General features: G+C 43.9%; 1 protein-coding gene across 1 annotated transcript in view; it reads right to left on the bottom strand.

Moving 5' to 3' along the window:
• rnf220b (ring finger protein 220b) overlaps positions 1-27,116 on the bottom strand; it is a gene marked incomplete at both ends in the record, with an annotated part of 88,392 nt that overhangs the window by 8,734 nt on the left and 52,542 nt on the right. Inside the window, 10 exons of the mRNA XM_084171661.1 lie at positions 14,722-14,812; positions 15,590-15,624; positions 15,781-15,872; positions 16,023-16,120; positions 16,776-16,863; positions 17,684-17,727; positions 20,470-20,512; positions 20,639-20,731; positions 20,898-20,940; positions 22,070-22,193. Coding sequence (XP_084027787.1) covers positions 14,722-14,812; positions 15,590-15,624; positions 15,781-15,872; positions 16,023-16,120; positions 16,776-16,863; positions 17,684-17,727; positions 20,470-20,512; positions 20,639-20,731; positions 20,898-20,940; positions 22,070-22,193 — 751 coding nt within the window. The remainder of the gene's footprint in view (positions 1-14,721; positions 14,813-15,589; positions 15,625-15,780; positions 15,873-16,022; positions 16,121-16,775; positions 16,864-17,683; positions 17,728-20,469; positions 20,513-20,638; positions 20,732-20,897; positions 20,941-22,069; positions 22,194-27,116) is intronic.

Raw genomic sequence — 27,116 nt, 5'->3', positions numbered from 1 at the left:
TAAAAGGCACATGCACTCTCAAATGCAAATACAAGGAAAGGGACATGATGTTGGACTTTTACATTGTTGACACTCGAGCACCTGCAGTGCTAGGTCTTAAAGCATGTTTAGACATGGACCTTATCAAGCTAGTTTTATCAGTGACAGCACCAGTAGAGATAGAGAATGTCATGGAGGAGTTTGCTGATGTTTTTACAGGAATAGGACTATTCCCAGGAGAATGTACCATTCACCTTGACCCAGACGCAACCCCTGTGGTCTACCCACCGAGAAAGATTCCACTTGCTCTCCGCGCCCGTCTGAAGAAAGAGTTGGAGAGCATGGAGCAATCTGACATCGTCACCAAGGTTACAGAACCGACGGATTGGGTCAACGCGTTAGTGGTGGTGGAGAAACCACGCACAGGCAAGCTCAGAGTATGTCTCGACCCAAGAGACTTGAAGAAGGCTATCAAACGCCTTCATTACTCCTTACCAACGCTAGATGGCATCACACACAAGCTAGCGGGCGCACGCTACTTCAGTGTCTTGGACGCCAGATCAGGCTACTGGGCTATCAAGCTCACAGAAGAGTCATCTAAGCTCACAACGTTCAACACACCGTTTGGACGCTACAGGTTCCGTCGCCTGCCTTTTGGGATTATCTCAGCCCAAGACGAGTTTCAGCGAAAGATCGACGAGGTGTACGAAGGCCTCAACGGAGTCGTGGCAATTGTAGACGACATCCTTGTCTATGGTCGAACCAAAGAGGAACACGACAGAAACCTCAACGCGATGCTGCAAAGGTCCCGCGAGAGAGGAGTCCGGCTCAACCCCGAGAAGAGCACAGTCGGCGCTACAGAGGTCAGCTACTTCGGGCATCTTCTCACAGCGAATGGAATCAAGCCAGATCTGCAGAAGATCTCAGCCATAAAGGAAATGGAGCCACCAAAGAACCGCGCAGAGCTGGAAACAGTGCTTGGCATGGTCAACTACTTAGCCAAGTTCGCACCCAGCCTCTCCAATGCTAATGCACCCCTGCGTCAGCTGCTAAAGCAGTCCAGTGAGTTCCTCTGGGACAACCAACACGACATCGCTTTCCAGAAAGTGAAAGACTTGATCACGAGAGAACCAGGACCAATCCTTGCCTACTACGACCCCAACAAAGAGCTCAGACTCCAGGTGGACGCGTCAAAGTATGGACTAGGGGCAGTGCTACTGCAAGAAGGAAAACCCATCGGCTACGCTTCCAAATCTCTCACAGACTGTGAAATCAACTACGCTCAAATCGAAAAGGAGCTGTACGCCATTCTGTTCGGATGTAAGCGTTTCCATCAGTATGTCTATGGACGACAAGTCATTGTGGAATCAGACCACAAGCCCCTCGAGTCAATCATGAGGAAACCGTTAGCCGCAGCCCCGCCAAGGCTACAGAGAATGATCCTTCAACTACAAAAATACGACTTCACAATCACTCACCGTCCAGGCAAAGACATCCCTGTCGCAGACACACTCTCCAGGAAGTTTCTTACCTACAAGGACAGCAGCCTCAGTGAAGGCATGGACATGCAGGTGCACACTGTGTACAGCAACTTACCAGTTAGTGACACAAAACTGAAGGAGATCCGAGCAGAAACAGAAAAAGACACACAACTCACACAGCTGAGGAAAGTCATACAGTCAGGATGGCCTGAGGAGAGGAGAAAATGCCCTCAGAGCGTCTCAGAGTTCTGGAACCATCGTGACGAACTATCACAGATCAACGGAATAATTTTCAAAGGAGAGAAAATCATCATTCCTACCAGTCTCAGAGAAGAGATTTTGACAAAGATCCATGCTGGACACATGGGCATGGAAAAGTGCAAACAGAGGGCACGGGACATTTTGTTTTGGCCCGGAATGTGCAAACAAATAGAGGACATGGTTGGTAAATGCCCCACCTGTCTTGAACGACGCCCCTCAAACACCAAAGAGCCAATGTTACCTCACCGTATCCCAGACCGACCCTGGCAGGTCGTGGCAACCGATCTGTTCACGTGGAACAACGAGGACTACATTATAACAGTGGACTACTACAGCAGATACTTCGAACTTGACAAGCTTCACAGCACCACATCTGCAGCTGTGATACACAAGCTGAAAGCAGCCTTTGCCAGGCATGGCATTGTAGAGACTTTAATATCTGACAATGGGCCCTGTTACAAATCAAATGAGTTTGAATCCTTCACAAAAGCATGGGAGTTCACACACGTCACCACAAGCCCACATTACCCTCAAAGTAATGGCCTTGCCGAAAAATCTGTGCAGATCGCTAAATCACTCATGGACAAAGCAAAAGCAGACAAGAGAGACCCCTACCTCAGTCTCCTTGAATACCGCAACACTCCAGTTGACAACTTCAAATCACCAGCCCAGCTGTTGATGAGCCGCAGACTTCGCTCAATCCTTCCCAGCACCAACCAGCAGCTGCAACCTGAGGTCGTCAGCTACAAGGAAGTGCATGCAAAACGTGCACAGAGACAACAACAGCAAAAGCGATACTACGACAGGTCAGCCAGACCACTGCCACCACTGAACGACGGAGAGTCAGTTAGAATCCAGGAGCATGGCTACTGGAAGCCAGCAGTCGTCATCCAACCAGCTGACACTGAACGTTCATATCTCGTTCGCACCGCAGAAGGAGCGGTGTACCGCCGCAATCGTCGTCACCTACTGAACACAAAAGAACAACACACTGACGAGATGAACTGTTCCCCTGAAAGAGAACGGGGTGGACTAAACACAGACACAACACAACATACACCATACGTACCTGCAACACCACAAGAACTGTTGACTGACACAGAAGCTTGCTCAGCTTCATATCACACAAGGTCAGGAAGAGAGGTCAAGCCTAGAGCTGTCCTAGACCTGTGAAATGTCAAAGGGTGTAGGCAGATCGCTGCCCTAAAAGAGTTCCAGACTGTAAACTTGTTATTGAAAGTTAACTTGAAATGCTTTGGTATGGTATTTGTTTGATATGTTGAGATGTCATTGCTACAGTGAAAAGCTGAATTGCTGAGAAATATTTGTCTAAAAGTAACAGTATGCTGAATCATTGTTTGTCTGTTATGTTGATGCAGTTGGTGCAGTTTAAATGGTTACTTACCTCGAGTTCAAACTACAGAGCATATATTCAAAAGAAACGCTTTATTGTTCTACATATTTTTTCTTTTTTTTAAAAGAAGGGGGATGTAATATTCATATGTGTCAGCATACTGAATTGTAATTGGATTCATTATACTGTCATATCATACTGTGCTATGATTGGTTAAGACCACCCAGGTGGTGAGGTCATTCTAAGATGATCATGGCCAGAGACACATGGACATGCAAGTTATAGCTAGTTAATAAAGAGCTACGTTTATAAATATCCTGTCGTCCTGCATTTTATAATTTTGTACAAAGCGTACAAAACAAGACACAGGTCAACATTCACAAGGCCGCAGGGCCAGACGGATTAGCAGGACGTGTACTCAGAGCATGCTCTGACCAACTGGCAAGTGTGTTCACTGGCATTTTTAACCTGTCCCTGACCGAGTCTGTAATACCTACATGTTTCAAGCAGACCACCATAGTCCCTGTGCCCAAGAATGCCAAGGTAACCTGCCTAAATGTCTACCGACCCGTAGCACTCACGTCTGTAGCCATGGAGTGCTTTAAAAGGCTGGTCATGGCTCACATCAACACCATCATCCCAGAAACCCTAGACCCACTCCAATTTGCATAACGCGCCAACAGATCCACAGATGATGCAATCTCTAATGTACTCCACACTGCCCTTTCCCACCTGGACAAAAGGAACACCTACGTGAGAATGCTGTTCATTGACTACAGCTCAGTGTTCAACACCATAGCGCCCTCAATGCTCATCACTAATCTAAGGACACTGGGATTAACCACCTCCCTCTGGTCCAAACACACCAAGACAGTACTCCCTGGATTCAACTCTATTCTGAACTGATATGCAGCCAGGACACTTAAATTGTAAATTACCTCAATAAGAAACAATATTTTTGCTTTAACAACATCAGAAGATATCCTCCTCGCAATCTCCAAAATACAACAGCCACAGGACATCTTTGTTTGGACGTAGCTAGCTGGGATCTTCTACAAGGAATCTGCCTCCCGAAAACGTTTCTCCCAAGTGGGTGTGACACCTACTCCCGTTGCCTGCTGCACTGTTGCTTGGATTCCACCTGGCGATCTGTTCACCGTCTGCCCTGGCCTGTCTCCCCCTGTCTGGTACAGGTACCCCCACCACACTCCCCCCTCTCTCCCAAGCTTTCGCTCACCTCTAGCACACACGCTCTGTTGGGGCGAGTGACTCTGAACTTACGAAAGATAGCCCCAAGTCGTTATATTTTTTTGTTGTGCTTGATGCTATTTGCCTCATGACTCCTGCGTGCATTGTTGACTAAGACCTTGCTTGTTTACCCGCCCGTGTGACAGACTATGTTTGTTCCCACACTCGGGACTCTGACTATTTGTTGGTTACACGGTCTCTTGGACTCCCATCCTATTCTAACCACCTCTCGCCGGCTTTGAATTCATGTTACCTGATGAAATTTCTGTAAAATATGATCTTGTTGCCATCTGATGCACATTCAAATGTCATATAAAATCAACACTGCAGAGCTCTCCCTCTCCTCAGCCGTGCCCTGATTGTATTACTGCTGATGATATCTGGAAATGTGCATGTACACCCTGGCCCATCTACTGTCGCTAGCCCCAATTCTGACTTGTGCTCTGATATTTGCTTCACTGATTTCTGCTCTCGTAAAAGCCTGGGCTTTCTGCATGTAAACACAAGAAGCTTATTACCTAAAATTGATCAATTGAAAGTGTGGGTTCACAGCTCCAATCCAGATGTGTTGGTCATTACTGAGACGTGGTTAAGAAAGAGTGTTTTGAACACTGATGTTAACCTTTCTGGTTATAACCTTATTCGGCAAGACAGATCTTCCAAAGGTGGTGGAGTAGCAATCTTTACCCAGGAACACCTTCAGTGCTTGGTTGTCTCCACCAAGTATAGGTATCAGTCTGGTGTTTTCTGTAATGACCTTAGTGATCACTGTTTTACAGCCTGTGTTCGTAATGGCTACTCAGTGAAACGACTTGTCCTGATTTGTCATAGACGCTTGCTAAAATACTTGAATGAGCAAGCCTTCCTTCATGACCTGGCCTCTATAAATAGGTATAGAATCAGCTTGTTCCCCTCTGTCGAAGACGCTTGGACCTTCTTTTTTGATATTTTCAGTGGTATTGTTAACAAACATGCCCCCATAAAGAAAAGGAGAATTAAAAACAGGTTCAGCCCCTGGTTCGACCGTGATCTGGCAGAGTTACTCCAACTCAAGAATTATATTTGGCGAAAGGCTCGCATACTCAGGCTGACTGACTCTTGTTCAGGCAAACGAGAAATAAGTGCACTCAGGCCAAAGCTAGTTACTTTAAGGAGCAGTTCTCGCTCTGTGGGTCTAACCCCAAGAAGTTCTGGAAAACTGTTAAAGACCTGGTGAATAAACCCTCCTCCTCACAGCTGCCCATGTCCCTTAATGTTGATGATGTGGTTGTTACTGACAAAGAGCACATGGCTGAGCTCTTTAATCACCACTTCATTAAGTCAGGATTCCTATTAGACTCAGCCATGCCTCCTTGCCCATCCAACATTTCCTCATCTCCCACCCCTTCTAATGCGACTAGCCCCGATGCTCCTCCCTCTTTTCCCCCTGCCCGCTACAAAGTTTCTCACTGCAGGCGGTCACAGAGTCCGAGGTGCTAAAGGAGCTCCTTAAACTTCACACCAAAAAAACATCTGGGTCAGATGGTTTAGACCTTTTCTTCTTTAAGGTTGCAGCCCCTATAATCGGCAAGCCTGTCTGTTTTTAACCTGTCTCTCCTCTCTGGGGAGGTTCCTATTGCTTGGAAGGCAGCCACGGTGCGTCCTTTATTTAAAGGGGAAAATCAAGCTGATCCTAACTGTTATAGGCCAATTTCTATTTTGCCCTGTTTATCAAAAGTGTTGGAAAAACGTGTCAATATTCAGCTGACTGGCTTTCTTGATGTCTATAGTATTCTCTCTGGTATGCAAGCTGGTTTCCGCTCAGGTTATGAATGTGTCACTGCAACCTTAAAGGTCCTAAATTATGTCACTATTGCCCTTGATTCTAAACAATATTGTGCTGCTATTTTTATTGACTTGGCCAAAGCTTTTGATACTGTAGACCATTCCATCCTTGTCGGCCGGCTAAGGAGTATTCTGAGGGGTCTTTGGCCTGGTTTGCTAACTACCTCTCTCATAGAGTGCAATGTATAAAGTCAGAACATCTGCTATCTCAGCCACTTTCTGTCACCAAGGGAGTACCCCAAGGCTCGATCCTAGGCCCCACGCTCTTTTCAAGTTACATCAACAATATAGCTCAGGCAGTAGGAAGCGCTCTCATCCATTTATATGCAGATGATACAGTCTTATACTCAGATGGCCCCTCCCCAGATTTTGTGCTAAACGCTCTACACACAAAGCTTTCTTAGTGTCTAACAAGCTTCCTCTGCCCTTAACCTTGTTCTGAACACCTCCAAAACAAAGGTCATGTGGTTTGGTAAGATGAATGCCCCTCTCCCCACCGGTGTGATTACTACCTCTGAGGGTTTAGAGCTTGAGGTAGTCACCTCATACAAGTACTTGGGAGTATGGCTAGACAGTACACTGTCCTTCACTCAGCGCATATCAAAGCTGTAGGCTAAGGTTAAATCTAGACTTGCTTTCCTCTATCGTAATCGCTCCTCTTTCACCCCAGCTGCCAAACTAACCCTGATTCAGATGACCATCCTACCCATGCTAGATTATGGAGACATAATTTGTAGATCGGCAGGTAAGGGTGCTATCGATCGGCTAGATGTTCTTTACCATTCGGCCTTCAGATTTGCCACCAATTCTCCTTATAGGACACATCACTGCACTCTATACTCCTCTGTAAACTGGTCATCAATGTATACCCATTGCAAGACCCACTGGTTGATGCTTATTTACAAAACCCTCTTAGGCCTCACTCCCCCCTATCTGAGATACCTACTGCAGCCCTCATCCTCCACATACAACACCCGATCTGCCAGTCACATTCTGTTAAAGGTCCCCAAAGCACACACATCCCTGGGTCGCTCCTCTTTCCAGTTCACTGCAGCTAGCGACTGGAACGAGCTGCAAAAAACACTCAAACTGGACAGTTTTATCTCCATCTTTTCATTCAAAGACAATCATGGACACTCTTACTGACAGTTGTGGCTGCTTCGCGTGATGTATTGTTGGCTCTACCTTCTTGCCCTATGTGCTGTTGTCTGTGCCCAATAATGTTTGTACCATGTCTTGTGCTGCTAACATGTTGTGCTGCTGCCATGTTGTGTTGCTACCATGTTGTTTTCATGTTGGGCTGCTACCTTGCTGTATTGTTGTGTGTTGCTACCATGCTATGTTGTTGTCTTAGGTCTCTCTTTATGTAGTGTTGTGTTGTCTCTCTAGTTGTGATGTGTATTTGGTCCTATGTTTATATCTTTATTTATTTTTAAAATACTAGCCCCCGTCCCCGCAGGAGGCCTTTTGCCTTTTCTTAGGCCGTCATTGTAAATAAGAATTTGTCTTAACTGACTTGCCTAGTTAAATAAAGGCAAAAAAAAAGGGAACAACAACGCCTATTCCCCCTCAGGAGACTGAAAAGATTTGGCATGGGTCCCCAGATCCTCAAAAGGTTCTACAGCTGCACCATTGAGAGCATCCTGACTGGTTGCATCACTGTCTGGTATGGCAACTGCTCGGCAACTGACCACAAGGCACTACAGAGGGTAGTGCGTACGGCCCAGTACGTCACTTGGGCCAAGCTTCCTGCCATCCAGGACCTCTATACCAGGCGGTGTCAGAGGAAGGCCCTAAAAATTGTGAAAGACTCCAGCCACCCAAGTCATTGACTGTCCTCTCTGCTACTGCACGGCAAGCGATACCGGAGCACAAAGTCTAGGTCCAAAAGGCTCCTTAACAGCTTCTACCCCCAAGCCATAAGACTGCTGAACAGTTAATACGTATAATGGCTACACGGACAATTTGCATTGACCCCCATTTTTTTACGCTGCTGCTATTCGCTATATATTATCTATGCATAGTCACTTTACCACTACCTACATGTACATATTACCTCAATTACCTTGACTAACCTGTACCCCCACACATTGACTCTGTACCAGTACCCCCTGTATATACCCTCGTTATTGTTATTTTATTGTGTTACTTTCTTTTTACTGGAGTTTATTTAGTAAATATTTTCTTAACTCTTTAACTTTTCTTTAAACTGCACTGTTGGTTAAGGGCTTGTAAGTAAGCATTTCACGGTCAGGTTGTCACCTGTTGTAGTCGGTGACAAATAAAAATGTATTCTATTTTATTTTATTTGTTGTTTTTAGTCCTACACTTCAGCTCCACTCAACCCCTCCCATCTATCTCTTAACACCATCCATGTTTTATTTCTATTTGCCATATATTTTTCAACTGTGCTGTGATGTTTCACGAAAATTCTGAACCTTTCTATTCTCATAGTTTCAACAGATTGTAAATTAAAGATAATTTTTTTTGCTAAAAGTATTATTATATTAATGATCGATTGAATATGACTTTTTAAATCACCCAGCAGTGATATATATATTTTTATTTTTTATTTTTTTAAATTATTTTTAGTTATTGTTATTTTTTAAAATATATTTCTCTTTATTACTTTCCAACCCCACCACCCCTTCCCTAATTGGAGTAAACTAGTGAACAACAACGCTTAGGCCCCTACATCCAGCTTATACATACTATATACATTTCATGGACACAGTCAATTTTACAATAATTATATTTTGTTTTTTTTACTCCTGAACTTCCTCTACCCTGAACCTCTCCAATCATTTTCATGATATCCATCAGCTTTGCTTCTATATGCCATATCTTTCTAACTGTACTCTTCACAAAAGCTCTCAACCTATTACCTAGAGTTGAAGTCGGAAGTTTACATACACTTAGGTTGGAGTCATTACAACACATTTTTCAACCACAAGTCGGTTAGGACATCTACTTTGTGCATGACACAAGTAATTTTTCCAACAATTGTTTACAGACAGATTATTTCACTTATAATTCACTGTATCACAATTCCAGTGGGTAAGAAGTTTACATACACTAAGTTGACTGGGCATTTAAACAGCTTGTAAAATTCCAGTAAATGATGTCATGCCTTTATAAACTTCTGATAGGCTAATTTACATTATTTTAGTCAATTGGAGGTGTACCTGTGGATGTATTTCAAGGCCTACCTTCAAACTCAGTGCCTCTTTGTTTGACATCATGGGAAAATCAAAAGAAATGAGCCAAGACCTCAGAAAAAAAATTGTAGACCTCCACAAATCTGGTTCTTCCTTGGGAGCATTTTCCAAATGCCTGAAGGTACCACGTTCATCTGTACAAACAATAGTACGCAAGTATAAACACCATGGGACCACGCAGCCGTCATACCGCTCAGGAAGGATACACATTCTGTCTCTTAGAGATGAGCGTACTTTGGTGCGAAAAGTGCAAATCAATCCCAGAACAACAGCAAAGGACCTTGTGAAGATACTGGAGGAAACAGGTACAAAAGTATCTATATCCACAGTAAAATGAGTCCTATATCGACATAACCTGAAAGGCCGCTCAGCAAGGAAGATGCCACTGCTCCAAAACCGCCACTACGGTTTGCAACTGCACATGGGAACAAATACCGTAATTTTTGGAGAAATGTCCTCTGGTCTGATGAAACAAAAATAGAACTGTTTGGCCATAATTATCATCATTATGTTTGGAGGGAAAAGGGGGCTGTTTGCAAGCCGAAGAACACCATCCCAACCGTGAAGCACGGGGGTGGCAGCATCATGCTGTGGGGGTGCTTTGCTGCAGTTGGAACTGGTGCACTTCACAAAATAGATGGCATCATGAGGAAGGAAAATGATGTGGATATATTGAAGCAACATCTCAAGACATCAGTCAGGAAGTTAAAGCTTGGTCGCAAATGAGCTTCCGAATGGACAATGACCCCAAGCATACTTCCAAAGTTGTGCCAAAATGGCTTAAGGACAACAAAGTCAAGGTATTGGAGTGGCCATCACAAAGCCCTGACCTCAATTCTATAGAAAATGTGTGGGCAGAACTGAAAAAGCGTGTGCGAGCAAGGAGGCCTACAAACCTGACTCAGTTACACCAGCTCTGTCAGGAGGAATGGGCCAAAATTCACCCAACTTATTGTGGGAAGCTTGTGGAAGGCTACCCGAAACGTTTGACCCAAGTTCAATAATTTAAAGGCAATGCTACCAAATACTAATTGAGTGTATGTAAACTTCTGACCCACTGGGAATGTGATGAAAGAAATAAAAGCTGAAATAAATCATTCTCTCTACTATTATTCTGACATTTCACATTCTTAAAATAAAGTGGTGATCCTAACTGACCTAAGACAGGGAATTTTTACTAGGATTAAATGTCAGGAATTGTGAAAAACTGAGTTTAAATGTACAGTATTTGGCTAAGGTTTATGTAAACTTCCGACTTCAACTGTATATACTTATTATGGACACAGTATGCTTTCCAATAGTTATCTTGTTGTTATTAGTTGTTGTTAGTTGTTATTAGTCCCATCCTTCAGCTCCATTCAACCCCTCCCATCTATAATCCATATTGGATTTCTATTTGCCATATATTTTTCAACTGTACTGTGATGTTTCACAAAAGTTCTGAATCCTTCTACAGTGCTATTTGCAGAGTTAGCTCAAGGTAAATGTTGCAATTCTTCATCCATTCCTGGACCTGCGACCAAAAACAAGCTACATATGGACAGTACCCAAACAAATTATCTAATTATTCTGTATTTTTGCAGCAACATCTGCAGAGCTGGGATGGTTGTATCCCCCATATATATAACATTATATTGGTGGCAATAATTTTTTATAATCATTTTTATTGAAAACATCTAAGTTTTGAATCCGCCGTCATTTTGCATATCAGTTCATAAATCGGAACATTGGAAATCTCTTCCCAACTATTTTGCAATCTATATGGCACAGCTGTCAATTTGTTGGTCCTTAAATGAAACTGGTATACCTTTTTATTTATCATCATTTTCTTTAACCAATTTTGGTCTTTAATGCAGGGCCGACAGACAAGTTCCTTACTCTCCCCCTTCCACTTGCATTTTTGCAGTAATGGTGCAATTAGTTGGTTGTCATTTTGGGTAGAGCAGACATTTCCATATATTTTTGTTAGCTGCATGTGTGACATAACTCCACCAGTCCTATTTAGGATATATTTCACAAAGATTATACCTTATTTTTAATATTTTTCAAAATAACGTTTTTTTTTAATCAATTAATATATTTGAGTTTAACCATAATATTTGTTGTATTATTTGTTCTGTCTTTTCTGGTGGATTAAACTGAATTGCAACCAACTTTCTATGGCTTGTTTTAAAAATATTAATATTTTTTAGATTATTTCATTTTCAAATAACCGAAAGTGAGAGGTTGTAATCTGAATAAACGGGAAAAGGCCATTCTTGAACATGAAGTGAGACATACTTACTAATCTGCTAGAGAACCAGTTCGGATTTAAGTATAACTTTTGTGTGACTGAAGCCTTTAGTGAGAGGTCTAATGCTTTAATATTGAATCATTTCTGCCCTCTGAATTCATATTCATTATATAAATGTAGCTCAGTTGGTAGAGCATGGCACTTGCAATGCCAGGGTTGTGGGTTTGTTTCCCACGGGGGACCAGTATGAAAAAATTTATGCACTCACTAACTGTAAGTCGCTCTGGATAAGAGTGTCTGCTAAATGACTAAAATGTAAATAAATAGGCCTGTTTAATTTTGTCTGGCTTGCCGTTCCAAATAAAATTGAATATTTTTTGCTCATATAATTCAAAAACCAGGTCGCTAGTTGTAGGCAGGGCCATCAGCAAATAGCTAAACTGGGATATGATTAAAGAGCTAATCAGGTGGATTTTTCCACAAATAGACAGGTATTTTCCTTTCCATGGCAGCAAGATCTTATCTATTTTTTGCTAAGTTTCTATTCAAATTTACTGTAGTGAGATAATTTATTTATTTTGGGATATGAATACAGAGTATGTCCACATCACCGTCAGACCATTGTATTGGTAAACTACACAGTAATGTAAAAGTTATATTTTTTAGTGATCCAATGCGTAATATAGTGCATTTATCATAATTTGGTTATAATAATAATATAATAATATGCCATTTAGCAGACGCTTTTATCAAAAGCAACTTACAGTCTTGCGTGCATAATTTTTTTGTTGTGTATGGGTGGTCCTGGGGATCGAACACACTACCTTGGCGTTACAAGCACCGTGCTCTACCAGCTGAGCTACAGAGGACCACAATGATTGTAATCAAGAGAGATTAGAAAAAGTATCTAGATCCTCTATGAGGCTGTGGAGTCATCCAAATTGTGGATTTAAAAGAAAACATGAATCATCAGCGTACAATTACATCTTTGTTTTTAAGCCCTGGATTTCTAGCCCCTTGATATTAATGTTGGATCTGATTTTAATAGCTAACATTTCGATGGCCATACTAAATTGATATGCCGATAGTGGACAACCTTGTTTTACTCCTGTTGACGGTTTAATACTTTCTGAGAAGTAGCCATTATTTACTATTTTACACCTAGGGTAACTATACATAACTTTAACCCATTGTATAAGAGATTCTCCAAAATGTAAATTTTCTAGGCATTTATAAAGTGGGGAAAAAAAGTATTTAGTCAGCCACCAATTGTGCAAGTTCTCCCACTTAAAAAGATGAGAGAGGCCTGTAATTTTCATCATAGGTACACGTCAACTATGACAGACAAAATGAGAAAAAAAATCCAGAAAATCACATTGTAGGATTTTTTATGAATTTATTTGCAAATTATGGTGGAAAATAAGTATTTGGTCAATAACAAAAGTTTCTTAATACTTTGTTATATACCCTTTGTTGGCAATGACACAGGTCAAACGTTTTCTGTAAGTCTTCACAAGGTTTTCACACACTGTTGCTGGTATTTTGGCCCATTCCTCCATGCAAATCTCCTCTAGAGCAGTGATGTTTTGGGGCTGTCGCTGGGCAACACAGACTTTCAACTCCCTCCAAAGATTTTCTATGGGGTTGAGATCTGGAGACTGGCTAGGCCACTCCAGGACCTTGAAATGCTTCTTACGAAGCCACTCCTTCGTTGCCCGGGCGGTGTGTTTGGGATCATTGTCATGCTGAAAGACCCAGCCACGTTTCATCTTCAATGTCCTTGCTGATGGAAGGAGGTTTTCACTCAAAATCTCACGATACATGGCCCCATTCATTCTTTCCTTTACACGGATCAGTCGTCCTGGTCCCTATGCAGAAAAACAGCCCCAAAGCATGATGTTTCCACCCCCATGCTTCACAGTAGGTATGGTGTTCTTTGGATGCAACTCAGCATTCTTTGTCCTCCAAACACGACGAGTTGAGTTTTTACCAAAAAGTTATATTTTGGTTTCATCTGACCATATGACATTCTCCCAATCCTCTTCTGGATCATCCAAATGCACTCTAGCAAACTTCAGACGGGCCTGGACATGTACTGGCTTAAGCAGGGGGACACGTCTGTCACTGCAGGATTTGAGTCCCTGGCGGCGTAGTGTGTTACTGATGGTATGCTTTGTTACTTTGGTCCCAGCTCTCTGCAGGTCATTCACTAGGTCCCCCCGTGTGGTTCTGGGATTTTTGCTCACCGTTCTTGTGATCATTTTGACCCCACAGGGTGAGATCTTGCGTGGAGCCCCAGATCGAGGGAGATTATCAGTGGTCTTGTATGTCTTCCATTTCCTAATAATTGCTCCCACAGTTGATTTCTTCAAACCAAGCTGCTTACCTATTGCAGATTCAGTCTTCCCAGCCTGGTGCAGGTCTACAATTTTGTTTCTGGTGTCCTTTGACAGCTCTTTGGTCTTGGCCATAGTGGAGTTTGGAGTGTGACTGTTTGAGGTTGTGGACAGGTGTCTTTTATACTGATAACAAGTTCAAACAGGTGCCATTAATACAGGTAACGAGTGGAGGACAGAGGAACCTCTTAAAGAAGAAGTTACAGGTCTGTGAGAGCCAGAAATCTTGCTTGTTTGTAGGTGACCAAATACTTATTTTTCACCATAATTTGCAAATAAATTCATTAAAAATCCTACAATGTGATTTTCTGGAAATTGTTTTCTCAATTTGTCTGTCATAGTTGACGTGTACCTATGATGAAAATTACAGGCCTCTCTCATCTTTTTAAGTGGGAGAACTTGCACAATTGGTGGCTGACTAAATACTTTTTTCCCCCACTGTATATAAATTCCAGTCGTACTTTATCAAAAGCCTTTTCAAAGTCAACTATGAATACCAGGCCTGGTTTCCCAGATTTTTCAAGGTGTTCTATTATTTCCAGTACTTGTCTTACAGTATATTATCTCCAATGTATCGTCCATGTAAAAAATCTGTTTGATTAGAATGAATAATATCCGACAACACCTATTTAATTATATTTTTGGAAAGGTTTACGGTATCATGAAGTCAATGGTAATGTAGTACATTTTCACAGCTGAAACTCTTGACATTTCTTTCAGAACTTACATATCAATGTCACTATTTTTACAGGTCCTGTGTAGGGAGGATATGCTGTTGTCCAGTTTGTTGCTCTCTCCGTTGCTAGTGGATGGACTTCCTGTAGCAAAAGAGGACTATCATTTTAGATCAGACACCCACACTTATTAATATCCAATTAATGCAGTACGGCATCAGGTAGCCTAGGGGTTGGAGTGTTGGGCCAGTAACCAAAAGGTTGCTGGTTTGAATCCCTGAGCTGACAAGGGTGTCGTAGGGCACTTTCTCTTGAAAGTTGTAATAGTAGAATGCACAAAGTGTCATTTCAAAATGAGGTAGTGTATTATCAGATAACTGTTTATAACTTGTCAGAAATGTCCAGATCAAATAGTCCATGTCAGTTTTGGCTTGGTTTGTTAGCCTTAGATTTTGTTGTAATGTTTGAGTCACTCAAATATCACATAAATAAACATTAGGCATGGCAAAATGTATAGAATTGCAAGAACATTTGCTTTAAAACTGCAAAAAAGAATCTGGACCCCATGACAAAATGTGTAGAATTGCAGGAAATAAGCTTTAAAACTGCAAAAAGTGTCTCTCCGCCAACAAGAGGGACGTGAACAGTTTGTGTCATGAACAGTGCTTGTGCCAATAGACGTGGGGCGTGGGATGTTCCCCAATGCTGGAAGTGGGGCCTGAGTGAAGAAGTTTGGGAACGCTGTCGTAGGGTGTCTCAAGGTGTCTCAGGGAGAGTTGGGATATGCAAAAAAACACATTTCCAATTCACACATGCGAATTAATGCACACATGTACATGAAATTGGACAAATATAAGCACCCACCAAATTATATTATAGGTACTAAACATTAATTAATTCAAACTCTGTAGCTGTTCTCACCCTCATTTGTCCATTTGGAATGTTCCAGAGTTACTCTGTTGGACAGTGTACCACCACTGAGAAACAAAATATAATATTTAGAACCAATAAGACAGTTAATGCAGACAATGCTAACCACACAGACATGAGGCTTTGTTGTGTAGTGATGGAACAAAGAAACAGGCCATGGGAGTACAGGGTGGGGTGCGTACTTTAGAACTGCCTCCCTCAGTGCTTCCCTCTCCTCCACCTCCCCAGGATCCTGTCCTGAACAGCGAATGATGTCTTCCTCCGTATATCTGGATCACCAGGTTAAGGAAACATAAGGACTGCATGCAACCATGTAAGATTATATAGTACTGCCATATTGGTGGATCCCTGTACAATGATGTGGAGAACATAGGATTCATGATTAGATCTTATAAAATCTGATACGTTTTAAAGGATAATGTACTCTACCATACTCCAGAGTGTGGTCTCCATCCACGTCCAGCTCGGTGTCGCTGTCACCACGGCCTTCCTTAGAAGTGCTGCTGCTTACAAACGCCGACCCTGAGGACCTCACAACACTCTGTGACTCATATTCACTCACCATATCTTCACACTCACCACATTTTCACACTCACCATATTTTCACTCTCACCTAGCACATTCTCACATAGTGGACGGTGTTAACTGACTTTCGAGTGTTAAGGGCAGATTTTCAAGGCAATTGAGAGGTGAGACTTTTTTGCTAATCTGAGGCCATTGAAAGGTGACACTTCCAAATGGGTGGAGTGATTCATGTCACCTATGCTGTCATGCCAACTCATTGTCACTCATTATCATTGTTTGTCTTGACATGTACAGTATGTCTTCTTTTCAAGGGCTGAAAAATTCCCTTAACTTTCCCAAAATTCCCAGGTTTTCCAGACATCCTGGTTGGAAGATTCCTGGAATCAGAAGGGAATATGATTTCTGGAATACCTGAGCATTTTGGGAAAGTTACAGCAATTTTATAACCCTATCTGCAACCCATATAATCAAGGTAGAGCTTTGCTGTTGGTAAGTGAAAGCAATTCAGCTTTACAGGTAGGCCTATAGTAGAGTATAATATATGTACTGAAAAGTTCAGTGCCTTTCTAACTGCCACTCAGTCACATTATCCACCACACTGCACCAGATCCAAGACCCAGTCAGAGGGGCTGGTACGGGGGTTGTGTTTTACCTTCACACCCCCCCAGCATGGATGTCATCCGTATCCTCCTCCGCTCAGTCCACTCCTCCTCCTCTCCCCCCAGGTCCACCAAAATGTCCTGAAAACACACACAGACACAGGCATGATGAAGCCACGCAGTCACGCACGCACGCACACACACACATCCCATTTTACACACCCTACACATTTTTCTACGTAAATACATATCTCATAGCCCTTGGTTGTCACTGATGTATCTGAGGTACAGTAACCTGAGCTACGGTAATCTGAGGTACGGTAACCTGAGGTACGGTAATCTGAGGTACGGTAACCTGAGGTACGGTAACCTGAGGTACGGTAACCTGAGGTACGGTAAGCTGAGGTACGATAACCTGAGGTACGGTAACCTGTGGTACGGTAACCTGAGGTACGGTAAACTGAGGTACGGTAAGCTGAGGTACGATAACCTGAGGTACGGTAACCTGAGGTACGGTAACCTGAGGTACGGTAAACTGAGGTACGGTAACCTGAGGTACGGTAACCTGAGGTACGGTAACCTGAGGTACGGTAACCTGAGGTACGGTAACCTGAGGTACGGTAACCTGAGGTACGGAACCTGAGGTACGGTAATCTGAGGTACGGTAACCTGAGGTACGGTAACCTGAGGTACGGTAACCTGAGGTACAGTATCCTGAGGTACGGTAAAAGCAGGCCCTCTCCACATGGACACACTGAGCCTAATGGGCAGTAAATAACACCAGGAGTTTAATCACAGGTGGGCACAACATGCTGTTATTTCTGTAGCCCAGTTTCCAGACCAAGCCACCTGCTCTATCCATCATCAATCTTTCTAAGACATCCAGTACAGTATACAGTATGACGGAGGAACAGCTTGCTGTCGCCTATGATACAATGCCAGTTTCTATTTAGGAACATACCTGGCCTTCGTCAGGTCTCCTCCTCTTCAGCTTGCCGATCCTGACTGAAAGAGAACCCACACAGGGAGACAGACAGGGAGCAGAGAGGGTTAGCTAGAAGATATCTGTAGAGCTAGGTAATAGGTATGGTAATAGGTATGGTAATAGGTAGGTAATAGGTATGGTAATAGGTATGGTAATAGGTAGGTAATAGGTATGGTAATAGGTATGGTAATAGGTATGGTAATAGGTAGGTAATAGGTATGGTAATAGGTATGGTAATAGGTATGGTAATAGGTAGGTAATAGCAATTGGCTGCGCAATTCCTCATTGGAAGGAAATGTGCAATACATGGTACTGTAATGTAAAGACAGCCATACAGTAAGACCCACACACATACACACACACACACACACACACACACACACACACACACACACACACACACACACACACACACACACACACACACACACACAATAACAAAGGTAACACAGAAGAACCCCAACTGTGGACTTCCTTTTTCATCTTGTTCCTGACTGCATACTGCCTGTGGGGGAAGAAGAGGTAGAAAAGGCCAATCTTCTCCCTAGCCTCTCATTAGAAACTCATTATACTGTACTGTATAATGTGTAATAAACAAAACCAACACACACTGGAGATAGAGAAAGAGGAATGGTATGTTTCTCTACTGGCTACTAGACAAACCATTGATACAAGAGTAGCTACTACCGTAGGTTATATACACTGTGCACCTGTAAGATACACAGGTAAGATACACAGGTAAGATACACACACACAATGCAAATAGTCCGGGTAGCCATCTGATTAGCTGTTCAGGAGTCTTACGGCTTGGGGGTAGAAACTGTTAAAAAGCCTTTTGGACCTAGACTTGGTGCTCCGGTACCGCTTGCCGTGAGGTAGCAGAGAGAACAGTCTATAACTAGGGTGGCTGGAGTCTTTGACAATTTAATTTTTAGGGCCTACCTCTGACACCGCCTGGTATAGAGGTCCTGGATGGCAAGAAGCTTGGACCCAGTGATGTACTGTGTCGTACGCACTACCCTCTGTAGTGCCTTGAGGCTGGAGGCCGAGCGGTTGCCATACCAGGCAGTGATGCAAAAAGTCAGCATGCTCTCGATGGTGCAGCTGTATAACTTTTTGAGGATCTGAGGACCCATGCCAAATAGGCTTTGTCGTGCCCTCTTCACAACTGTCTTGGTGTGTTTTGACCATGATAGTTTGTTGTTGATGTGGACACCAAGGAACTTGAAGCTCTCAACCTGCTCTACTACAGCCCCGTCGATGAGAATGGGGGCATGCTTGGTCTGTCTTTTCCTGTAGTCCACAATCATCTCCTTTGTCTTGATCACGTTGAGGGAGAGGTTGTTATCCTGGCACCACACGGCAAGGTTCCTATAGGCTGTCTCATCGTTGTCGGTGATCAGGCCTACCACTGTTTTGTCGTCGGCAAACTTAATGATGGTGTTGGAGTCGTGACTGGTCATGCAGTCATGGGTGAACAGGGGAGTACAGGAGGGGACTGAGCACACACCCCTGAGGGGCCCCCGTGTTGAGGATCAGCGTGGCAGATGTGTTGTTACCTACCCTTACCACCTGGGGGCGGCCCGTCTGGAAGTCCAGGACCCAGTTGCAGTGGGAGGTGTTTAGTCCCAGGGTCCTTAGCTTAGTGATGAGCTTTGAGGGCACTTTGGTGTTGAACGCTAAGCTGTAGTCAATGAACAGTATTCTCACGTAGGTGTTCCTTTTGTCCAGGTGGGAAACGGCAGTGTGGAGTGCAATAGAGATTGTGTCATCTGTGGATCTGTTGGGGCGGTATGCAAATTGGAGTGGGTCTAGGATTTCTGGGATAATGATGTTGATATGAGCCATGACCAGCCTTTCAAAGCACTTCATGGCTACAGACGTGAGTGCTATGTGTCTGTAGTCATTTAGGCAGGGCTTGTAGGTAAGCATTTCACTGTAAGGTCCACACCTGTTGTATTCGGCGCATGTGGCGAATACAATTTGATTTGATTTGAAGATACACAGGTAAGATACAGAGGTAAGATACACAGGTAAGATACACAGGTAAGATACACAGGTAAGATACAGAGGGATGATTCTGCGAACTATCAGCAGACTACGACCTACAAGGTATCAAATAATTTTCTCTTGTGAAAAATTCATTGATGGGTTTTATGGTAGAACATCCTCCTAAGTCTGTTCCCCCGAAATATATAATGTATAAACAAAATAGTCAGTGAGTGTAGTCTGTGATAATGGATTGGAAAAGTACTCAATATAGGTATTGGGGTGTATAGGGTCGCCCATATAGTGTCTAGTATCTCTTACCAGATTGTGTGCAGTCTGGGGTTAGGTGATTTCCGTTGTGGGGACATAAAGCGGCGGGTTTGGTGTAGCAGCAGTCATCGACTGTTAACATATCAAGAGGTTAAAGGTCAAGGGTTAATAGATCCTCTGCTCGTGTGGGTGCTAGGTCAAATGGCACCATGCTCTCAGTGACAGGGGTCACAGGGGTCACCGTCAGGCTAGTTGCTGATTTTGAATGATCGGTGGGGTTTCACTGATCACTGATCTTCAATACAGGAGAGGGAGGATAGAAAACACTATTTTCATGCCTCCCTTAAAAATGTCCTCCATAAATATATCGTATCTGTAGATAGGCCTTTGAATATCATTTTACAGTCAATCACCCCATTGCAAAAGCAGCAACCCAACTAACCCACCCATCTGATCCAACAACAGCTCTGTCTTTAAAATCGTATGAATTTCTGAATACATACCATTCAGTCTCGTATGTCTGTTGGTCCTCACACGCAGAAACGTCTGTGGAAAAAGGAGAGTTGAAGAACCTTCAAAGAAGTGTGTGTGTGTGTGTGTGTGTGTGTGTGTGTGTGTGTGTGTGTGTGTGTGTGTGTGTGTGTGTGTGTTTGTTAGTAGTGAAGAACCTACCTGGTATCTGTCTGAGTGGGGCTGTTCAGGATGGCAGGGGAGAGGGGTGGGGGACCCCCCCTCACATTTAATGTGCAGAGATAGTGAGGGGGACTGTGGACAGAGGACAGGGACAGAGTCAAAGAAAGATGTGTGTGTGTGTGTGTGTATGTGTGTGTGTGTGTGTGTGTGTGTGTGTGTGTGTGTGTGTGTGTGTGTGTGTGTGTGTGTGTGTGTGTGTGTGTGTGTGTGTGTGTGTGTGTGTGTGTGTATTATTTACCTTTGTAGCCCCTAATGAATGGTTCCTCTGGACTGAATTAATACTGTTGAAAGGAAGAAAGAATGAACATTTAAAGGGTGTCAGGAAACTAATGCTAAAATATTCACACTATTTACTGTTGTTTATTGTTGTTTATTGTTGTTTATTGTTGTTTATTTCCATGCCAGTGGTACAAACAACTTAATCTCATACATGGGTTTTATATTCATACAGACAAATGCACACACACACACGCACACATGCACGCACACACACACACACACACACACACACACACACACACACACACACACACACACACACACACACACACACACACACACACACACACACACACACACACACACACACACACACACACACACACACACACACACATACACCCACACACATTACCCAAGGGCCATGTTCAATTTCCTCAGCATCGTCGTTAAGCAGATTTGGCTTGTAATGTATTTTTTGGACGAATCATTCTTGTGGCCTAAGCAGGTAGTGTGGGTGTGTATGTGTGTGTGTTCTGTGTGTGTGTGTGTGTGAGTGTGTGAGTGTGTGTGTGTGTCTGTGTGTGTCTGTGTGTGTCTGTGTCTGTCTCTGTGTGTGTGTGTCTGTGTGTGTGTATGTCTGTGTCTCTGTGTGTGTGTGTGTGTGTGTGTGTCTGTATGTGCGTCTGTGTGTGCGTCTGTGTGTGTGTGTGTGTGCTCATGTTCACTGATTATGGGGGTTGAGAGCAGGCATTAATGAGGCATTATACTGGCCAAGCTGTGTGACCTGGAGCAGCAGAAAATATGTTCACAACAATGAGGCACCTTGTGAACATTCAACTCCAGTGACAGGGAGACAGGAAATATGATGGAGGAGCCCTCCAGCTATCTGTAAAGATGAATGATCACAACCACACCTTCAAGCACTAAACATAGGAGAGGGAGAGAGAGAGAGAGAGAGAGAGAGAGAGAGAGAGAGAAGAGAGAGAGAGAGAGAGAAAGAGAGAGAGAGAGAGAGAGAGAGAGAGAGAGAGGGAGAGAGGACAGAGAGAGAGAGAGAGAGAGAGAGAGAGAGAGAGAGAGAGAGAGAGAGAGAGAGAGAGAGAGAGAGAGAGGGAGAGAGAGAAAATAAACTACAGTATGTAGTAGAGCCCAATAGAGTACAGTATGTTCGGTGTTCAATATGCCTACCTCATTTGTAACTGTGCCAGTCTGCCCATCTCCTGCTCCATGTGCTCCTGTAGCTCACCTGGTCGTAACACAGCATGGCACACTGGACACACTGGGGCCTGGGAGTCATACAGGATCTTACATACTGACCCAGAGATGGGAGGAAAGAAGGAGGGAAGAGTGTCATTAGAGTTGTCTGTGTCAAATAAACCTAAGGTTTAACACACACACACACACACACACACACACACACATGAACTCAAGTACACATGCACACACACACACACACCCCACTCCCCCTCACACTCAGTACCACCCTGTCAGTGAGCCGGCATCATAGCCTGTCAATGGGAACATTAGCCAGGCCCACCCAACCCATTTGGTTTCACTTATGGATTACTGCCATAAGCAGCCAGCTAGGACGGGAGGTATGCTAAATCAACATTTTACCAGGTAGATGAGGTCATTCACTCCTGAAAGCCATCAATCACATGTAGAGAGGTAAGGCTATATGTCTGCATCATATCTCTCTCTGTATCTCAACACAACCAGACAAGAACCTCATCATATAGCCAATGACGGAGTATACAGCATGGTCAATCGCAGTGACATAAATAAAAATTAATACATTTGACATGAATAAAAACAAAGGATCATTAGCCTACTCATCACCATTAAAAACACTGAAACAGTCCAAGTATGACAGGCATACACTAGCCATTTCTAACCTGAGAGCCTAGGGGCCAGAAGCGTGAAATCTAGTCCGTTACTGTCTATTCTGCCCTCAGGAAGCTATTACCCAACACACCAGCCACACTCATAAGGACAAGAGACATCCGCTGCAGCATGCTGGGAGCAGGTTGGCGTCCCCTCTGACATCAGCTGAGCTATGAGCGCCTAATGAGGACTCAAATAGGAACAAAATGGCTGCTAAATAATATATTGCCGCAAATCGCAAAAAAGACGCTCAGTGTCCTTGGAAAAGAGACAGGTCGTTCCGTGTTCCTCAAGTTTTTTTTTGCATCCCTCATCGAAAATGAGTTTTACAAGCGTTCCCGGGCCTTCTGCGCTCCCCGGCCCGAAACACACGGGCGTCAGTAAACAATGAAATCTCGGGGCTGAAATTGAATTTATAACCACATTACCTGGAGAGATAAGTGTCTCCGAATGGCGCCATGATAAGAGGAATGGGATTAGATTTGCAGGTGGTTTATTGTCCCTGTTTTTAGAACCTCTCTCTACCCCCCCTCTTCCATATCCTGTCACCTGTGTCTGAGGCCACCACCAGGCAGCCTTCAGTATTAAGGGCGAGTTTCCCGGACCCAGAATGAGTCTTTTTCTGTACTAAAAAGTACTTTTAATGACTGAGAATTGAATATGGAAGTGTGTGTGTGTGTGTGTGTCACCTCCCCCTCCCTCTCCCTCTCTCCCTCTCCCTCTCTCCTCCCACTCACTCTCTCCCTCTCCCCTCCCCCTCCCTCTCTCCCTCTCTCCTCCCACCCCCTTTCTCCCTCTCCCCTCCCCCTCCCTCTCTCCCTCCCCCTCCCCCTTGATTGTCTCCCAGGTGACTTTTATACAGGTAACGAGCTGAGATTAGGAGCACACTCTTAAAGGGAGTGCTCCTAATCTCAGTTTGTTACCTGTATAAAAGACACCTGTCCACAGAAGCAATCAATCAATCAGATTCCAAACTCTCCACCATGGCCAAGACCAAAGAGCTCTCCAAGGATGTCAGGGACAAGATTGTAGACCTACACAAGGCTGGAATGGGCTACAAGACCATCGCCAAGCAGCTTGGTGATAAGGTGACAACAGTTGGTGCGATTATTCGCAAATGGAAGAAACACAAAATAACTGTCAATCTCCCTCAGCCTGGGGCTCCATGCAAGATCTCACCTCGTAGAGTTGCAATGATCATGAGAACGGTGAGGAATCAGCCCAGAACTACACTGGAGGATCTTGTCAATGATCTCAAGGCAGCTGGGACCATAGTCACCAAGAAAATAATTGATAACACACTACGCCGTGAAGGACTGAAATCCTGCAGCGCCCGCAAGGTCCCCCTGCTCAAGAAAGCACATATACAGGCCCATCTGAAGTTTGCCAATGAACATCTGAATGATTCAGAGGAGATCTGGGTGAAAGTGTTGTGGTCAGATGAGACCAAAATCGAGCTCTTTGGCATCAACTCAACTCGCCGTGTTTGGAGGAGGAGGAATGCTGCCTATGACCCAAGAACACCATCCCCACCGTCAAACATGTAGGTGGAAACATTATGCTTTGGGGGTGTTTTTCTGCTAAGGGGACAGGACAACTTCACCGCATCAAAGGGACGATTGGACGGGGCCATGTACCATCAAATCTTGGGTGAGAACCTCCTTCCCTCAGCCAGGGCATTGAAAATTGGTCGTGGATGGGTATTCCAGCATGACAATGACCCAAAACACACGGCCAAGTCAACAAAGGAGTGGTACAAGAAGAAGCACATTAAGGTCCTGGAGTGGCCTAGCCAGTCTCCAGACCTTAATCCCATAGAAAATCTGTGGAGGGAGCTGAAGGTTCGAGTTGCCAAATGTCAGTTGCCAAATGATTTGGAGAAGATCTGCAAAGAGGTGTGGGACAAAATCCCTCCTGAGATGTGCGCAAACCTGGTGGCCAACTACAAGAAACGTCTGACCTAATATGCCATTTAGCAGACGCTTTTATCCAAAGCGACTTACAGTCATGTGTGCATACACATGACTGTGATTGCCAACAAGGGTTTTGCCACCATGTACTAAGTCATGTTTTGCAGAGGGGTCAAATACTTATTTCCCTCATTAAAATCCAAATAAATTTATAACATTTTTGACATGCGTTTTTCTGGATTGTTTTGTTGTTATTCTGTCTCTCACTGTTCAAATAAACCTACCATTAAAATTATAGACTGATCATGTCTTTGTCAGTGGGCAAACGTACAAAATCAGCAGGGGATCAAATACTTTTTTCCCTCACTGTAGGTTGGAGTCATTAAAACTCGATTTTCAACCACTCCACAAATGTCTTGTTAACAAACTATAATTTTGGCAAGTCGGTTAGGACATCTACTTTGTGCATGACAGCAGTCATTTACAAAATAGCCTCCAACACTCTACTCAGCAAATTGGATGTAGTCTATCACAGTGCCATCCGTTTTGTCTCCAAAGCCCCATACACTACCCACCACTGTGACCTGTACGCTCTTGTTGGCTGGTCCTCACTACATGTTCGTCGTCAAACCCACTGGCTCCAGGCCATCTATAAATCACTGCTAGGCAAATCCCCGCCTTATCTTAGCTCATTGGTCACCATAGCAGCACCCACCCGTAGTCTGCGCTCCAGCAGGTATATCTCACTGGTCATTCCCAAACTCAAAACACCTCTTTTGGCCGCCATTCCTTCCAGTTCTCTGCTGCCAATGACTGGAATGAATTGCAAAAATCTCTGAAGCTGGAGACTCTTATCTCCCTCAATAACTTTAAGCATCAGTTGTCAGAGCACCTTACCGATCACTGCACCTGTACACAGCCCATCTGAAATTAGCCCACCCAACTACCTCATCCCTATATTGTTATTTATTTTGCTCTTTTGCACCCCAGTATCTCTATTTGCACATAATCTCTTGCACATCTAGCATTCCAGTGTTAATACTATTGTAATTATTCTGCACTATAGCCTATTTATTGCCTTACCTCCATAACTTGCTACATTTGCACACACTGTATATATATTTTCTGTTGTATTTCTGACTTTATGTTTTTTTTTTTTTACCCCATATGTAACTCTGTGTTGTTTTTATTGCACTACTTTGCTTTATCTTGGCCAGGTCGCAGTTGTAAATGAGAACCTGTTCTCAACTGGCTTACCTGGTTAAATAAAGGTTAAATAAAATAAATTTTAAAAAATGACACAAGTAATTTTTCCAACAATTGTTTACAGACAGATTATTTCACTTACCGTATTGGTCCGAATATAAGACGGCCTTTTTTCCCCTCGAAATAGGTCCAAAAAAGTCGGGTCGTCTTATATTCGGGGTCTAGTATTCAGAGCGCAGTTTCTCTTCTTCGGCGCTCCCTTTAAATGTCAATACACATTCGCGGGCACAGATGGCGCCAAAAATTCGTTCCGGACGGAGGGAAGAGGCGTCCTTAACAACCAGCCCGTTACCGGTGTTTAAAGATGGAAAGACAGGCTGACCATTTAGAGACAAGTGGCTCAAAAGTGGGCCAGGTCAATAAACAACAGCGGAGGAGCTATGATGCCAATTTCAAAATAATGGTTGTCAATAAGGCAGAGTCATCTAACAACTGCCAAGCTGCCAAGACATTCGGGGTCACTGAGTGTAATGTAAGAAGATGGCGAGCAGAAAAACAACGTCTAAAAGATGCTAACAGTCAGCGAAAATCCTTCCGTGGTCCTCAAAGTGGTCGTTTCATTGAGGTTGACCGGAGGGTTTTTGAATATGTCAGGGAAAAAAGAAGTGAGGGAATGCCCATTACCAGAGCTGTCATCCAGGTTAAGGCCCTGGAAATCGCCAGAGAGCTCAACATCACTGGATTTAAAGCCAGCCTCGGCTGGTGTCGTAGGATGATGCGGCGTAATGGACTGTCACTTAGACGGAGAACGAGTTTGGCCCAACGCCTGCCGTCAGACTTCGGAGAGAAGCTGCTTTCGTTTCAGCGCTTTGTTATCAACCTGAGGAAGAAGCACTCCTACCCGCTGGATCAGATCGGCAATGCTGATCAGACACCCGTTTATTTCGACATGCCAACATCGGTGACTGTCAATAGAAAGGGAGAAAAGTCTGTGTTGGTGAAATCAACGGGCAACGAGAAGAGCCGCGTCACTGTCATGTTGACATGTCTCGCTGGTGGCAGCAAACTCCCCCCGTATGTCATTCTTAAGCGTAAGACTGTGCCAAAGGACCCAATGCCAGCTGGCATTATTGTGCGCGCCCAGGAGAAGGGCTGGATGGAGTCGGGGCTTGTAGTGGACTGGCTAAAGGTTGTGTGGGGCGCACGCTACGGGGGACTGAGGAAGAGGAGGAACA

The sequence above is a fragment of the Coregonus lavaretus genome, assembly GCF_964263955.1.
Source record: "Coregonus lavaretus genome assembly, chromosome: 11".
NCBI lineage: Eukaryota > Metazoa > Chordata > Actinopteri > Salmoniformes > Salmonidae > Coregonus > Coregonus lavaretus.
This window is presented reverse-complemented; position numbering and strand designations above follow the sequence as displayed.